We start from the raw sequence: 17,758 nt of genomic DNA on the forward strand, positions 1-17,758 counted from the left end.
GTTATCACCCACATATCGTCATAACAATATTTCACTTCAGTCTCCATCCTCGGTGATGTGATGAATACTCAGTATGGTTTAATAGAAACCATTTCTCACGCGTTATATCTCAATTCGCAGTGTAATCTAGTAGACATAAAATTGGCAACCTACACTTTGATATGATTTTAAAAAGACAATTTTAATATAATATGGCAGTTGATATATCATATTTCGTAATTAAACATAGTGATGGAACTGACAATGCACCAACGGCTTTTATAGCAAGACATAGAAAATTGATTACGCTTCACTACAACTTTGCTATCACATTTCACTAACGCCACCTGTTGGACATTGCGACAACTTAAAACTAGACAGAGTGCACTCACGGAGAGTGCATACCTCTGCCAACGACATACGCCAGACGCCATACGACTCACGAACACACGAATAACCCACGATATACGCCAGCGTACTGACATGTACACGCTGGCTTGCTGGCTTGCTGCTCGCTCGCTCGTAGCAGCCGCTCGTTGCTGCTGCTCGCTCACATGTATACGCTAGCTGGCTCGCTGAGCTGGCTGGTTCGCTGGCTCGCTGGCTGACGCGCTAATATCGATCGCGCGAACACACGAACACACTAACGCACAAGAGCGAAAACATAACCTCCTCCAACTCTGTTGGGCGGAGGTAATAATAACATTTACAGTCGTAGATTAACGTTTGATTACTATCGAGAGAAGCACGTACAGAAACCGTCAGATCTTTTTCCTTCACATGCAAATATATAGAATAAATACTTGACAATGACTTGTGGATGAAGTTGAAGCTGTATCTCTGTGGGAGCATCAGTGCTGGAGGTGTGTTTGACCACTTTTCTATCCACTTAGCTTTCCCCCACACTTCAGATCTGAAATTCCACAAGCTGTATCAATGGTACAAATGTGACACATATTGTAATAGTTACATTGCTACCATTACAGCAACCCCACCTGTAATGTTAGCATTACTGCTATTCTACCTGTAAGCTTATAATTACTACCGCCAACATTACGATTACGATCCACCCATCCCCGCAACACGTACCACCATAATCACACACGTTACACTATACTATCTGCAATGTTACGATTACTATACACCCACACCCGATACCTGTACCACCTTATCCATATAGTTACAGCAATGTTACGATTACCATCCGCTACACGCACCACCGTAACCACGCAGGTACGCTACCTGTCACGTTCCGTTGCTCGTGACGACGGAATCTGCCTCCTGGAGTGACGACACGCGTTGGGCTTCAGCGACCTGCTCAGCCGTGCAGTAGTCCGCGAGAAAGACGGCGGCCATGTTGGAGAGACGAGGATTGGTCGAGCGTTGCAGCCTCAGCATACAGTCGACCACAGCGAGCTCTGTGATCTCTATGCGCGAGACAGTAATACGATATTATTTCTCTATTATTCCTGTGAGTGAAACGGTAATGTGAATAGATATTACGCCGGCCACTCATTCGAGAGATACTGCAGGAGAGAGGAATCGCCTATGATTATTTAATGAACTCTTTTTCTGTGAAATGCCATAATTTTTGAAGCAAAAAAAACAATGCTCAAAACATTAATCATCAGTGACATCTGAATTTGCATGATTATTTTAATTTATGAAGACAGAACATTCCGAATCAGAATGTTCGAATACCATGCAATTCAACAAAAGCCCGTCAGTTACCTTGTTTTGATTCGGGTGTGACTAGAAACATGAGACAGGCCATAGTGTTCAGTACAGTTTCCTCATGCATACTGAAACATACATGAAGGTTGAATAACATTAGATATTCTACTCTCATCTTCAACAAACAGTACAACTACAGGTGGTGATAAAAACATAAACCAAATCAAATACACTGACAACGGGAAAGCATTGCACTAGCTGTAAAGGTCTAACTAACCTTGATAAGCATGGTAGGAGCAGCCTGACACCCTCTTGTTGCAAGATGTATACCTTGTTCTTCTTATCTGGAATACAACTAGAATTATTTAAGAATCAACAATTCGGTTACAATTTTACATAAAAGCAATATAGAAATTTTCATTTACTTGCTCAGTTTAATGTACAAAGGAATAACTCAGTGCATTGGGCTATATTTACCAAGTAAACCACATATAAACCAGGGTTTCTTATACATAGGAGACACAGTGGCGCCCGCCGTTGTCAAATTTAACATCGCCGTTGTGAAAATGTTCCTGTATTTACTGATAAGTATATCCTGTATCTATATATATACCTATAAGTATATCAATACATCCTGTATTTGAATCCATAATGCACATTTTTTCCCCAAACTGGCCATTACCTCCTTTGTCCAATTTTCCCTCAGAAGAAACCCTGTAAACCCTTTAATATCTCACGTTCATCTTTCGTATTTATGTGTGGATACCAGCCATTACCTAGGCACAGATTACAGATGCCTGCAGTAGCACTTTCTACAATGTTGCTGTCAGAATCCGATAGACTATCTGTAAAAGAAACACAGCACATGTATATAATGTTAACCGGTAAACATAACCTAACCTATGTACATAAATACATACATGTACATGTGCATAAGTATGTACATGGTAAAATAAGTACATAAGTGTAATGTAAGCTAGAGGACCCATATTTTATGCCTATGGATGATTGACCATATCAAGATGTCTATGGCAGCTAATATATATATATATATATGTATATATTATATATATATATTCGTATATATACTATTGATTAACTTTAGTAACCTTAATTATTCCCTTTATCGAGTACCTGTTTGCATGTTCACTCACAGGTTATGGGCTATGGCCAAGGCATAAAAGAGGCTACATATAATGTATATAAATTAGCTAACAGAAATGAAACCTTACAATATCAGATCAAAACTCTATACAGCTAGGAACTAATCTGATAATAGCAAAAGGCAGCATGCAATTTATGGAATGGATGAAATTTCACTGTTACCCCCGCTCACCAAGAAAAAGGTCCATAACATTAAGTGATCTCATGTGATCATAGTTGATTGGATCGTATGCAAAATTGGCTAGATTGCTCAGTACTTGTAACTTTGCATCTGGAATAAAAAAAATCAAATGTTACCACTAGTTGCCACTTGGAGTACTGGGGAAGCAAATGACCATGGCACCCCATACATGTGTTGCTTAGAGTAAAATAGCAGCAAAACAGGTAGAGTATAACCAAGGATTTTCGCTACCATTAATATTATCTGAAACTTTATGAAGAGGAATATAAGAGGGAACATAGAAATGGGAAATGGGTAGTAGGTGGAAGAGGAAAGAGAGGAGAATATCGTGAAGGAAAATGGGAAGGTGGGGAAGGAATGTTGGGGAACAATTATGGTGAAGGCCAGATATCGAGAAATGATAGAGTTGTAGGCAGGAGAGGGGGTAAAGAGAAAGTGAACATGAGAGGAGGGCATGCAGGCAGACAAGGTATACTTAGGTAGGAGTGAATAAATAGGGAAAAGATAAGAGAGGACGGAGGAGAAATATGGAGTAGGAGGAATGCGCGTTTATGGATGAGGAATATATTCAGTATAAGGATAATAAAAGATGGTATACAGGGAAGCCATAAAGCAAGGCTCGACACTAGCGGTGGCCCGTGGCCCGGGGCCACCAAACTTGATGTCGGGCCACCAAAATTTCCAAAAAGTTAAAATTTGGTGGCCCGAACGGGCCACTAAAATTTCAAAGTGTCTATGTGATAAGAAAATAAATTGTTTCTACGTGTAGAGTCTCATTCAAAAGAGAGCGAGCAATTCGTGGAGCGAGGGCCACACGTACGCACGTGCAGCATTCTACCGCGGGCATACACGGCGCACGGTTAGATCGGTCTACTGCGGCTGCAACAAGCCACGTTATTGTGTTAGACTGGTATCCGGCCTCACGCTCTGCTAAACAATGTACACGCTCTGCGACGAACAGTTCGGCCGCCGAACCAGTCTAGCCAGAGTCAAAATGTGAGCGGGCGCAGGCCAAAGCATATTTTGCCAAGCGCACAGCATCACATGTGATTACATTGTATCAAGCGAACCAGAACAGCGGGTTCTGGTGAAAATTTGATGCCGTGGAATGGACAATTCAAATGTATGCCTCACATCAATTGTCAGTGTGTGGCGGTTGTTTAAAGACTTGTGCAAGTGCATCAGACGGCCCAATTTTCAAATAAGATACTAATACGAGATTGAAATAAGAGTTTATAATGTTTTACTTTGTTTTTTTTTCGGGCCACCAGATTTCATTTCGGGCCACCAAAAATTGAAAATCAATGATTTTGGTGGCCCGATCGGGCCACTGAAAAAAAAAAGTTAGTGTCGAGCCCTTGCATAAAGGGTCCAGATGTGTTGAGCAGGGTAGTAGAAGCACGAAGGGTCGTTGTCGTAACAGCCCAGCTAACAAAGTTATGTTCCTTGAATGTTATGGGAATGGTTTCTTTTTAGTTAGGCAGAACATTATTCAGTAACGTTCTAAAACGTGTTTTAGGAAAGTTTTCCTGACGTTCTGAGAACGTTTTTTGCAAACATTCACATAACATGATCAACCTCCGAAAAAATAACATATTAACTGCAGCAACACTACGTGTGCGCTGCAGTCTTGTCTCCAGCGTACTGGCATACAATCGCAATAGGTCTATGTCCCTTGACCTCTGTTTGACTCGCTCGTTAGCTATTTCTGATAATATATATATATAATATAATATATAATATATATAGGCGTTAGGGTTAGGGTTAGGGTTAGGATTAGGTTAGGGTTAGGGTTAGTCAGAAATAGCTAAACGAGCGAGGTCAAACAGAGGTCAGGGGACATAGACCCTACGAGCAGTACAATCACACAACGACCACACACACAAACAAGTACAAACAGTATAAACTATCCCTATCACTAACCTTAACACAAATTATAAGCGACTCGAGTCGTATATGATAGCATCTAACACAGATAAATTAATCTTATGGTGTATAAAATCTTTGGCTTTCAATAACAAACTGAACTGAACTGTTTCTGAACTGACAATCAATCCCAAACAACTAGTGTAGAGCTAGCTAATTTATTATTAATTAATAATTAATTAATTAATTACTTTAGGCTGGAGATTATTAATAGCTAGTGAACGACATTATTTGTGAAAAGCGATGCATGCCGCAAATGGACTACCGTACCCGTGCCTCGAGACATTAAGATACGGCTACCGTCCCCAGTAGCACTGCGAACAAAAATACATTTGATACCTGTGCTATAGTTTGCAACATCACAAAAACGCGGAATTATGAGTTTAATTCGAACCCATCTGAGGACGGTTAACGTTTTCCGAATTCCTCGAAGACATAACTCTCTCACATCAAGTAAAACCAATAAATGCATAACGATATGGGAATGTTCTTAGAATATTTTTGGTTAATGTAACCAAACTAGAACCTCCAGCGAATGTTACGAGAATGTTCCGTGTTTGCTGGGAGGTACTACAGATATGTACCGACGGTAGTTTTAGGTTGTTTAGTATTATGTTTATATTTTATATGAGGTATGTTTAGGGTTAGGGTTAGAGTTAGAGTTAGGATTAGGGTTAGGGCTAGTGTTAGGGTTAGGGTACACTTCTGTTAGTACAAGTCTGGTACACTTTGTGTATACATATATGTACCTCGGGTACATATCTGTAGTACCTGTTACGACAACGACCCCTTGAGCGGTAGTAGATGGAAGATGAAAAAGGGGGTTTCGTATCGTATCGTATCGTATCGTATATTGTCCCACTCTTGTATTTCACAAGGCATCACCACAGACTAACGGATGTATCCGTTAGTCTGTGGTACTGCTACTGGTATCACTTCCGAAGTTCTGGGTTTGATGAGGGAGAGAATGTCAACATGTTTAGCATATCCAAATTGAAAATCCTAGTAGTATAACCAGACCCAGTCGTGTAACACCACTGTTGTCAACAGAAGAAAGAGAAGTAATAATATTACTAGTAGGACGCGTAGGAGTACAGAGTAGGAAGAATAGGATTACTCCGATTAGGAATAAATGTGTGTAAATATGTTTGCCTTGACTATCAGTATCTTGAAACTCCGTCACCAGCATCTGAAGATACGAAAGCCTCCCAACCCCATAAGGACCTGTTTTCTTGTCTAGATACTCTTTAGTGCTAAACATAACGTGAATATCTTAGCAATAACTCGGTGACAACACGGACTTCTGTACTTGTTCTCAGGAGTTGCTGTACTGGGACTATGACTGGAACTGCTGTAACAGCAAACGTGACAAAAAACATGTACGCAATTTAGCCATCATGTAACAATGATTACGATTTGCTAACCTTAAGGATACTGTCCAATCAAAGAACGCGTAATATTATTATCGCTACGCATTATGGGATAGTAAGACCTGGAAGTAAACAAGAATCAGCCATGGCGGATTCCCCTCCAAAAGTGAAAATTGGTCACTACATTCTTGGTGATACACTCGGCGTTGGTACTTTCGGAAAAGTTAAAAGTAAGTATAAACCCATGTTGAGGTATTTGATCGTTACCACACATTAAAAATGTTGCGAATTTTAGCATCAAAAGTCACAAGATTCCGACGCAACATTTGGAAACCGCTGCATCGTAAGTGGTTGTAAATTTTCAGTTCCCGAGGGTCAATATTGCATTGCAGGTTAGTGTTATCTGGATCTGGATCTGGATAGATTACTACGTAGCCCACGGTTACGTGGATAATAACGCAGGGAGCCAGTAGCTAGCCAGGGGATGTGACCTATCTTGGGTAGCCGAGTTATGTGCCTAAAATCTAAATAACAAGCTTGCTGCTACATATCTCTTCTTCTAGTTGGAGAGCATCAACTGACGAAGCACAAGGTTGCCATCAAGGTTCTCAATAGGCAGAAGATCAAAAGTTTAGATGTCGTCGGAAAGATTCGAAGAGAGATACAGAATCTCAAGCTCTTCCGACATCCACACATCATCAAGCTGTAAGTGATAATATGAATAGCACCCTGCATGTTTAGTTTATAAATAAAGGCAGTTGCTTACGGTACTGCCAAGCCGTATCTTAATGTCCTGCGTTGGCTACGGGTACGCGCATTCCATTCGCGTTTCATATTTAACAGAACAATAGATGGCGGCCGTGGCAGCTAGATTCGAAATAACGCCTTGGGAAAATAAATTCACGATTTGAGAGTTAGATCGAGCAAGAACCCTAACCCTAACCCTAAACCATAACCCTAAACCTAACCTAACCCTAAATCGCTAATCTAACCTAACCCTAGAACGCAAAAAAGGGGCTTGAACGACCGACAGCTGCGTACCTCCAGCCAGTGCGATATAATAATGACTTAATATAAATATAAGTCAAGTTCAACGAAATAAAAGTACTTGGGTGTGCACTCCGTTATGCACATCATCCTATGCGATCATAGCATAAAATGAATTTGATACAATAAGTGTAGACCCAAACCCAGGATAAGGGTTACAACGCGTGCTATGGTTCTGTGGAGGAAATTCAGGGAACCCGAGTGAATCATCCAGGGCGGTTTTATGGTTCGTTTTTCGAGACCTGACACTTCCAAACTGGGTTTTATCTAAACACGAACCTTTCTCCGCTAACCGGGGACTTACTTGATGTAATACAATACTTCTGTATTAACTAATATAACTGTTAAAAAATTCGAAGTGAGAGCGCAATATAAACTGATGAGGCGCATTTCCTTGTTACCATGTGACGCTTATTTCGGTTTGAAGAGCGCGATTCACCGACACAATCGAGGCGCTGCGTTTGCGATCGCTATGGCGCAGTGGCGAATGCGTACGTCACAGGTGAACAGATGGCGTGAAAGATCCGCCGCTCGTCACTTCGAATTTTCTGTAAGCAGGTTTATATTATTTAATACAGAGATTCGTGAATACATATAAGTTCCAAGATAGCGTAGAAAGGTTCAGTGTTGAGAATAAACCAGTTGGAAGTTTCTAGTCTCTGAAAACGTACCATGCAAACACGCTCCTGATTGATTCGACTCAGGGCTTCCTGAATTTCCCCACAGAAAAACCAATAGCGGACGCTTGGTAACCCTAATCCTGGTTTGGTTACATTATTGTATCTAAGAATGATGTGCAGGGGATCGTCCTTGTGTCATTTTTTCCTCAGATATTCACTGGTAGATGCAAATCTAATGGCGATATTGTTGGAATATAATAAATTGGACATCTGTTTAAAGTAACCTGTTAATATGAACAAGTATAATGTAGCTAATGTTACTGGTACATACAGAAATGCACTCTCACAAGACTAAAAGAAATAGCATTGACTGAAATATTTGGAGAAACGTAACTATTAACGTCATCGTTATACAGTTTCAATCGCATACTGCTAAGTCAACCATTCTTTAAATGCAATAGAAAAAATGCTTCTTCTCAGCTAGACGTAGCTCTTTACAATCTTCCCAAAACAATTATTTGCGTTTTATCTTAAATAACAAGTTTTTGTAAAAGTGTAATTATTACTAGACTAACTACTAAAGTAACGTATTTTTGCATGTCGGTATTTTTGTGCACTACAGGCCACGTGATGTTTACTCTAAATTTTGAGATTAGATTGTCATTGGCGCAGAGGATACTGGAGCGTACAGAATGTATTTATAGATACATTCAATATGTAAGGCAAATGCTATTTCTTGTCTGTGCAGAGGCACTTATTCAAGCACAAAAATAGCTGTTATCTGGCATACACATTTTGCAGACAGAAATACTGTTTAGATCGGGGACAATATTGTATTTTTAGCTTCACTGACTGTACGATAGTCAGATGCATGCTTGTAGAACGCATGAAGCGCGCCTTTCGTAGCGTCGTGCTACCGTCCGTGACCGTCGTGCGTCATACCGTCCGTGCATCAACAGTTGGGCACAGAAGCAATCTAAATGCGCTTGATGTACGGTTTTAGGGATAATTCGGTGACGTGGGGGGGGGATAATCCGAAAACCGAGTTGAGATGTCGAGAGCTGGGTCGAAAGGTTCAAAGGTCAAAAGGTGTAAAAAGAAGGGGGAACATTTCCTCCTTACTATAAGGTAATAGGGAGAAAATGCAGAAATTCGCACATTAATCTAAACAGGCTCGACTAGGCTCGTCGAAGTCGGATGTAATAGCATCATGGAAAAAAACCATTCACTGTGCCTAAATTAGCGAGGTCACAGGTCAAAGGTCCAAACTGGGGGCAGAGGGCCGATTTTAGACATGTTTTGAGGGACATGGATCTGACGGAGGCGATTGAAAACTTTTTTTGTTTCAGCGGTGACCTAGCATTATTATGCTTATGTGAAAGGACCATGAAATGTAGCTTGCTGCTGCTCGCATGCCGCAAGCGTTAAGTGTCGGCATAAGACCTTTTGACCCTAAGAGGAGGTTAAACATGGATTTGTTTACTGTTAGAAAGATTTGACTGGCCGGAGTTGGCTAGTAGAATCTATACATGCTGGATGTATGAGGCTACAATGTCACAGTGAAATTTCCAAAGCAAATTGTGTTTTGAAGAAGGTATATCTCCTTAAATGCGCTAATAATTTCTTAACTGCATTCTGTACTGTCAGTGTGTTACATGTAAAGCTTATGCCACTGCAAGTGGCCACTGCCAGTGGCATGTTGAGTTGGATAGTACTGTGTAGTTTTGCCTGCATTAATTAGTTTACAGGTGGCCAGCTCTCTATTTCAGCCTGTAAGGCTTGACGTAGGTAAATGGAACGTGTCTCACCTATTCATGTCGTGGAAATAGTTTGTTGCTACTACGTACGATGGGAGCTCTATCTTTAATCTGAAGACACTTAAACGTACGCCCATCTCGTGGCAACTTTCGTAACATTCCAACGAACATTCCTTTGAGAAGGTTCCTGATACCGATCCCTGGCTGTGCCTTCCACTGTTTCGGCGTGTATGTGAACACATTTGGGACTAACAGGTTTACTAGATCCACCACTGCCGCACCGAGTCACCGCAGTAGACGTTAGAATGAGCGCGGTCATGCCACGGCACTGTTAAAACCTCTCGCAGCTTGTATTAATTTATTTGTTATCTTATGTAATACGTTTTAGACAATGTAGAATTTATAAAGTCAAAGTATTTCAATATGTCTGTGGCTTCTATGCATAACACGACTGTTTTTGCCTATTATTTTAGATACCAAGTTATTAGCACACCAACTGATTATTTCTATGGTTATGGAATAGTTAGCTGGTGGAGAACTATTCGACTTATTGTGAAGCATGAAGGTATTGACTCGAGTAAATTATTAGATGCCTATGCACTTATATCATTCGAATGTTAAGTTAGTATGTTTATAGATAGTGCTTCCGTAGTCTACCTCAACTGTGTTTTTATCGAAACTGTCATTAGTTGTGTGCTGACATCACATGTGAAAATACGAAATCTGTTCATACCCGCAGACTGCGTGTATTTTACTGAACGGTATTCACGTAATATCTTCCAAATCTTCTAATTTATGAATTTCAAACACGCACAGTGACATTTGCTATTCGCCACCGCATGATCCATGAACGCTTGATATCGTGATACGAAGCAAACGTTCAACCGAATGAATTCGTGTTATTAAAATTCGTGAAACGATTGCAAACCGCGGCGATGCCGCAAGTGTGGCAAACTGCGGATCTGTCCTCACGAGGTGCGTTGCCATGCGTGCGTTGCCATGGTGCTTGTCGTTCTTCACAGCTGAAGGAGAGCGAGGCACGTAAGTTCTTCCAGATCAGATTATATCGGTGTCGACTACTGGCCACCGACACATGGTCGTCCCATCGCGACCTGAAGCCAGAAAACCTGCGCTCTAGACCACAACACGGGCGGTCAAGATCGCAGACTTTGGTAAGCCCATAGCTCTCCGTAGATACATGAGTTTCACGCGATAGTTCTCTGTAGCTACATTGGTTCCAGGTCATAGCTGGTAGTTATAGTGATTTTTTATATGCACGCTAGCACGCACACACGCATATTCATATGTACACATTGTATAATATATATATGAAAACAAGAGGCATGGAGACAATAGGTGACCCATGTAATGCCGGTCATACAATGCCGTCAAGGTCAAATGCCGTCATAATGCCGTCATACATATGCCGTCATGTAATGCTTTCATGCAATCCCGTCATACAAGTAATTCATGTGAATGTCGTGCAATGTCATCATGTATTATTCCTCATCCAAATGTCACCATCAATGTCATCGTGCATTATCCTCGATGCAATGTCACCATGCAATGTCATCATGCATTATCCTCATGCAATGTCACCATGCAAGTACCATGCAATGGCATCATGCAATGTCATCATGCATTATCCTCCTGCAATGTCCACCATGCAATGTCATCATGCATATCCTCATGCAATGTCACCATGCAATGGCGTCATGCAATGTCATCATCAATGTCATCATGCAATGTCACATTGAATGGCGTCATACAATGCCATCATGAGAACATCGTGCGCTGTTTACGCACACGCGAGTCCTGTCGAATATGATGAGGATGGGGAGTTTCCTGAGAACGAGCTGCGGATCACCGAACTAGACGCAGCACCGACGGTCATCTCCGCGCAAGTGGTCAGCTAGCGTCTAATCACTCGCGTGCTCTCCGCGCCGTGGGTGGTCACGCGTAAACCTGTCGGCCGGTGACTCCCTCTAGCAATCCCACTCAAACTCTTGTTCAGTATGGTCGTAGTGGTCGTTTCATGTGTGGAGTTCTCGGTCCGTTCTATGTGTTGGTTGTGCCTCGAGTTGTGGCTCTACTAGTGTGGTAGTTGTCTCAGAAGGTGAAGTGAAATTGTGATGTTGTGTGTTGTTGTCTTTGGACAGGCTGATGCAGGACCTGAGGTGGAATCTGGAGTTGTGGAGTGATCCTCTATGCACTGCTTGTGTGAACGGTAAGTGGAACGGTTACATCTCCAAATGGATCGAATGTAAGTTGATCATTATAATTAATGTGATATTTTTATTTATAATTAAAGTATATTAAATATTATATATATTATATATATATCAGGAGTAGATAAAATAGGGAAGGAGTGTGACTTCAATAAACAAGGAAATTCGTCATTTACTAACTTAGAATACCTACGATTTACTACGCGTAACTCAACTAACTTGAGCCAAATCGTACACAGTACATTCGCCTAGCATCGTGCGAAATCGTTCCTCGATATACACAAGCAATCCGGAGATACAGACTAAAACGTACGACACGATTATCCATTCTGTTGCCATCAATCCGAATGTATTTTGCCTAACGAAACAAAAGGCAGCTACTAACCACAGCTTGCTTTCTCGGCGAGGCGGTCCGATATATATATAATTATAATTTTACAATTTATATATTTTTCATTTATTATAATTAGTTAGATTAAATATTAACATAATTTATTTTTCAGCTGCCATTTGATGACGAACATGTACCCACGTTGTTCCGGAAGATCAAATGTAAGTATAAAATTCATGGTAAAAGTACCACGTTAACCTTTATGAAAAAGTTGGCTATATGCCAATATTCAGAGTTTCACCCCTCATTCTCGCGTGCAGCATGGCCGACATCTTAACAACATGGCCGAATGACCTTGAATCTCTATTTATCCCTTTCAGCCGGAATCTTCCCGATACCGGACTATCTGAACAAGTCGGTGACAAGCCTGCTGATCCACATGCTGCAGGTGGATCCGCTCAAGAGAGCCACAATGAAGGACATCAAGTACGTTCATCATCGATGACCTTCCTCCCCTCCTCCGTAATGCGTGCGGAGTCCCCCGCCATTGCTCGCGGCTCAACGCTTCCCTAGCGACGCCCCTGGTTTTCTCCGTCGGCAGTTTCGTTTGCGAATTCCGAAGCACTGTTTGTGCGCAGGACTTGTGTTAGGGAGGAAACTCTCATGGTACCGGTTGTTGAAGTGTATTGTTTTTATCCAGGGAGCACGATTGGTTTAAGAAGGATCTGAAGCAGTATCTGTTCCCGCCGGAGAACGAATTCGATTCAGGAATCATCGACATGGATGCAGTGCAGGAAATCTGCGAGGTAGGAATGACGACGTGGTTTTGCACGAGTTTTCTGCATCCGGTAAACGCGTATTTTGCCTCGCGGATGCTAACATCGCCGATGCAAAAGTTGCCGTGATTTCCCTCGACTACAATATATCGTGAGCAACATGTGTTAGCACCTAATTAGAATACTAGAAACAGAGACAACATTTACGTGGTTTCTATTTCGTACCTGTGCTATCGAAACAAGTTGAGTGCAAACATCGATGCGTGCCAATAAACACTGCTGTCGGGTATAAAAGGCTTTCTTTCTTGCATGTAGAAATTTAGTGTGGGCCAGCAGGAGGTACAAGGAGCACTGCTTAGTGGGGATCCTCATGACCAGCTTACCATTGCCTACAGTCTCATCATTGACAACAAGCGGAACTACAATGACGGTAAGTAGTCCGGGTGGCACCATCTGCAGTGAATCCCACGATGCTACGATGGAAAACAGAGTACGGCGGTTATTTCACATACGACAGTTTATTAGACCGTACTACAGGATTTCGGTACGATATTCCTGCTCGGTTGGTGTGTGCATAATTGCGTTTCGTGTGTGACGCAGAACTAGAAGCATCATAAAGAGTAAACGCGATTTTCATTTGGTTAAACAGGCTTGTTGCACTCGCCGATCTGTTCCGCGGTCGATTTTCTACCGATTTACTCGTTTTATTTACTAACAATGGCAACAAATTGACGTTTTATTTACTAACGATGGCAAAATTTCGATGTTTTATTTACTAAGGATGGCAACAATTTGACGTTTAATTCACTAACGATGGAAACATCTTGACGTTTTAGCCGGCGAGAAGATAGACATCAAGGATTTCTACGTGGCAACGAGTCCGCCTCGTGTCCAGGTCTCCGACACAGCTCCCAAACCTCACCCTGAGCGCATGCCTCGTGAGTACTCTACCTCTCACACGTTAGTTGTCCGTCAGGCCCGGCTAGTCGCTCGGTCTGTAAACGTCGCGAGAATGGCGGTCACAGCCGTGCATGTTTGTAGATGTCGCCATCTGTTTTCACATAGGTGTCGATAGCCAGTTGATACATAGTTTCGCATAGGCAGTCCAAGCCAGTTGATCAGTCGGGCATGTTAGATCTTTGTAGATCGTGAGTTGGCGGTCACAGCCAGGTGATCAGTCACGCATGTTAGATCTTTGTAGATCGTGAGTTGGCGGTCACAGCCAGGTGATCAGTCAGGCATGTTAGATCTTTGTAGATCGTGAGTACTCCACGTTAATCATCCGATCACGACCTAGGCAAGGCTGGTCACTCGATCTGTAAACGTCGCGAGAATGACGGTCAAAGCCACGGCACGTTTTGTAGATGTTGCCATCTGTTTTCACATAGGTGTTGATAGCCAGTTGATACATAGTTTCGCATAGGCAGTCCAAGCCAGTTGATCAGTCAGGCATGTTAGATTGATGTCGCCGCCTGTGACATAGGTTTTGATAGCGTGTTCAGGTATGAGACTGTAGTGAAAGTAGCCAGTTAATGGTTTGCAGAAAGAACGTGTCGGTGACTGTGTTGGTATATTTGTTGACGTGTCGTTTCAGACTTGAAGAACATTACTCACACGCTGGATAACTTAGGAACTACAGATAGAAAAGTCAACACTCCCATCAAGCGAGCTAGATGGCATTTAGGTAAATCTTCGAATAAGAATTTTGAATATTTTCTAATAATTTCATTTGTGGTTTATCTGGTTATGTATGTACCACATGCAGGGCAGTTGTTGTGTAGCAGTAATAAGTCCTTGAGGGAAAATGTTAAGGTTGAAAATCTCAGATGGCTTGTATCTGTAGAGAACAAATGTATTTCTGTATTTCGCGGGGCATTTGTCTTGTTTGATGCAAGATATGCTTTTTGGGACCTGTTTCACGTTAACACATCGATCTTTTCTCTTCAAGGCATCAGATCACAGAGCCGACCGCACGATATTATGAGTGAAGTTTTTAGAGCTATGAAGACCTTGGATTACGTAAGTTGACCTTCAGAGTTTTCACCGAGCTGTATTCCACGCAGCCTCGAGATAGCTGTAATGGTTGCATGGATGATGAGAGCCTGCCGCAGACTTCCCTTTGGTTATAGCATGCCACACTGTGCACAATATCGTTGTGTAATGATGCTAGTTTTTCTGTCGTGGGAAAATTTACTAAAGAGCTGCCTGCCGCAATCACAAGTGATCTAATCGCTTTCAGTTCCCACTTAAGAATGCGATTTTTTTTAGCGAAGATGTGAGCAAGATGTAAAGGTGTAGGGAAATGTAAGGGTGATAATAATTACTAATTGGTGGTATTCTTACTAATTCGTGTGCATCTGCTACTGCTAGGAATGGAAGGCTATCAATCCGTTCCACGTCCGGGTGCGCAGAAAGGGCGGAAACGGACGTTACATCAAGATGGCGCTGCAGTTGTACCAGGTCGATCACAAGAGCTACCTGCTCGATTTCAAGAGCCTCAATAACCAGGATAATCCAAGTAAGATATGAAAAACCGCCATAGCTCGCCTAAGTGATCGGCGTGGAACTTCACTATGCGATGTTTGATTTTTTTATTCTAACTGCGATCAGCGCTGGATGGCTGGAAATTTCGCACTTTTAAGCAAATAATAATAACACCTGTCAGACTTCTTTACGTTTAAAAAAATCTACACTGGTGACATAGCGAGAGTTCTGCACTATATGAGATCTCCTTTGTATTCTTCTTACTATATGCAACGTACATTTGTATCCTAATAAACATACGTGCGTTCCCGTCTGTACTGTTTATTCACTGTTATTGCAAATAGTACATCTGAATAGTTTGGCTAAAAATAGTCGACAAGAAGTACGCCTGAATAGTACTGCTAAAATGGTGGGCTAAAAATAGTACAGCTAAAAATAGTGGGCTAAGAATAGCACGGCTGAATAGTATGGCTGAACAGTACGTCTGAACAATACGGCTGAACGGTACGGCTGCGTAATACGACTGAACGGTACGGCTGAAAGGTACAGCTGAACAGTACGTCTGCGTTATCTCTGTTGCAGACGATACAATGTCGGATTCGCTCCGGTCGTCGCTGTCATCGGACGGAGTCGGCAACGTCGCCGAGACCGAAGACGTCACAGAGGAAGGCGACTCGAAGCCGCACAACACGCTCGAGTTCTTCGAGATGTGTTCGTCTCTCATCACCACGCTGGCGCGATAGATCGCACGCCGCGGGAGCGCGCCGCGTCAACGTTCCCGAGGCACGAAGACGGCGCATTTTTCGCCGAATTTCGGATCGACGGCGGCATCGTAGCGTTTAGATTTTCCTATTGTCGTCGTTGGGTCGTCGGGTCGTGACGCGCTTTTGTTCCATTAAGTTAGTTACCGTCGGTGTTCGGTGCGCGATCTTTTGGTGGTGTGTTGTTTGCGCCGGAGTGCTTCCGTTGAACCGGGTAGTGATGGAAGTTTAAAAACAAGAGGCGTTGTTGTCGTGTGTTTCATGATTATATTCACTATTTCCGAGTATAGAACACTAGTCTTCATTGTGGGATTTTCGTTTCCACATGCCGGTCGATAACTAGAAATTCACAGTTCCTTCTTGCGCAAGCAAGCATCTTGCAGCTTCACATTTTTATTTGTAATTCACGACAATAAGGAATCGTGATGCGGATTCTTGCGAACGGTGACAATTTTACTTGTAAGAGAATATCATTTTGAATATTTTTTGCTGCCGATGCTAAACCCTCCATGCTTTCGATATTGAGGTGGCTTATTTTATTCTAAAGTCGGTTAAAGGGCCAGTCACATGATTGCAATCTCTTCAAGTTGGTGAATTAGTCGATATATATATATATATAACGAAGGCATATCTCCTATATAATTATTCGAGTGTGCAGACTTGAGCAGTGTACAGTATGGCTTTAGTATTCCTCTTGGTGTTTTGCGTGTATATACATCGCTGTATAAAAAGCAGCAGCCGTGTCCACGTTTGACCGCCTGGTTGCAGGATTTTGCGTCGAACATTGTATTTCGGACTGCAAGTACCTTTAGCACAATGTTGCAGATCTACATGCAAGTAAACTCGTCGAAAACTCGTGGCTAGAATGTAATGTTGGTTAAACGTGGTTTATTGATGATCCTGGCTACGGCGAAAGCGGTTGTAAGGCGAGTCGTGTGACGAGAAAATTCGAAGAATTGCTTGAGTTGAAACTTGTGATCGCTCCCCCTGTGCGATTTTCGTTGCCGATTTCACTAATATTTTTATATAGTATATGTGATATCAAACGGGGTGTTGTACGATTGACAGAGTAATCTCAATTGCATGCATTGAATCTAAAGATACGTGTATATACTGATAGCAAAGAGAACAAATATCAGCTAAACTAAAGTCGTTGTTATAAGGATTATTAAGCCAGTTTGGTCAGTATGACTAACTCTATATAAAGGGCAAGTGAATATGGTCGTCTATTGCTATGTATAGCGTTTAGAATGCAGTTATAGTAATCAAGAGGGATTGTAACGTTTTAGGCACAGGAATGTTCATACGAATATTTTTCGTATCGTTATTATGTAAGCACAATTGCAGCTTTAATATTTTATTTTTAGATACATCAACATGTGCAAGATACACTATTTAACATTTGCTAGACAGACTATGTAACAAAAGATATCATGCAAGGTGGTTGTATTCGTTCTGCA

At 41.9% G+C, this 17,758-nt stretch overlaps 1 protein-coding gene and 1 pseudogene across 2 annotated transcripts; one reads left to right on the top strand and one right to left on the bottom strand.

The window, feature by feature from the left end:
* Positions 1–474: 474 nt before the first annotated feature.
* LOC106818910 (armadillo repeat-containing protein 7-like) lies at positions 475–6,294 on the bottom strand. 2 transcript variants are annotated; one of them, XM_014823580.1, is made up of 7 exons: positions 6,077–6,294; positions 2,990–3,088; positions 2,391–2,498; positions 1,931–1,997; positions 1,711–1,781; positions 1,222–1,406; positions 475–892 (listed from the first exon to the last, which is right to left on the bottom strand). In XM_014823580.1, exons 1-6 carry the CDS (start codon positions 6,183–6,185, stop codon positions 1,225–1,227), a joined length of 636 nt encoding a protein of 211 aa, XP_014679066.1. In that variant the 5' UTR covers positions 6,186–6,294; the 3' UTR covers positions 475–892; positions 1,222–1,224. The 2 variants fall into 2 exon arrangements, with proteins under 2 accessions (XP_014679066.1, XP_014679067.1); XM_014823581.1 differs by having other exon boundaries at positions 2,430–2,498; positions 6,077–6,288.
* Positions 6,295–6,377: 83 nt separating this feature from the next.
* Positions 6,378–17,758, top strand: LOC106818912 (annotated as a pseudogene).

This window comes from Priapulus caudatus, unplaced genomic scaffold (genome assembly GCF_000485595.1).
Source record: "Priapulus caudatus unplaced genomic scaffold, Priapulus_caudatus-5.0.1 Scaffold2640, whole genome shotgun sequence".
Taxonomy (NCBI): domain Eukaryota; kingdom Metazoa; phylum Priapulida; class Priapulimorpha; order Priapulimorphida; family Priapulidae; genus Priapulus; species Priapulus caudatus.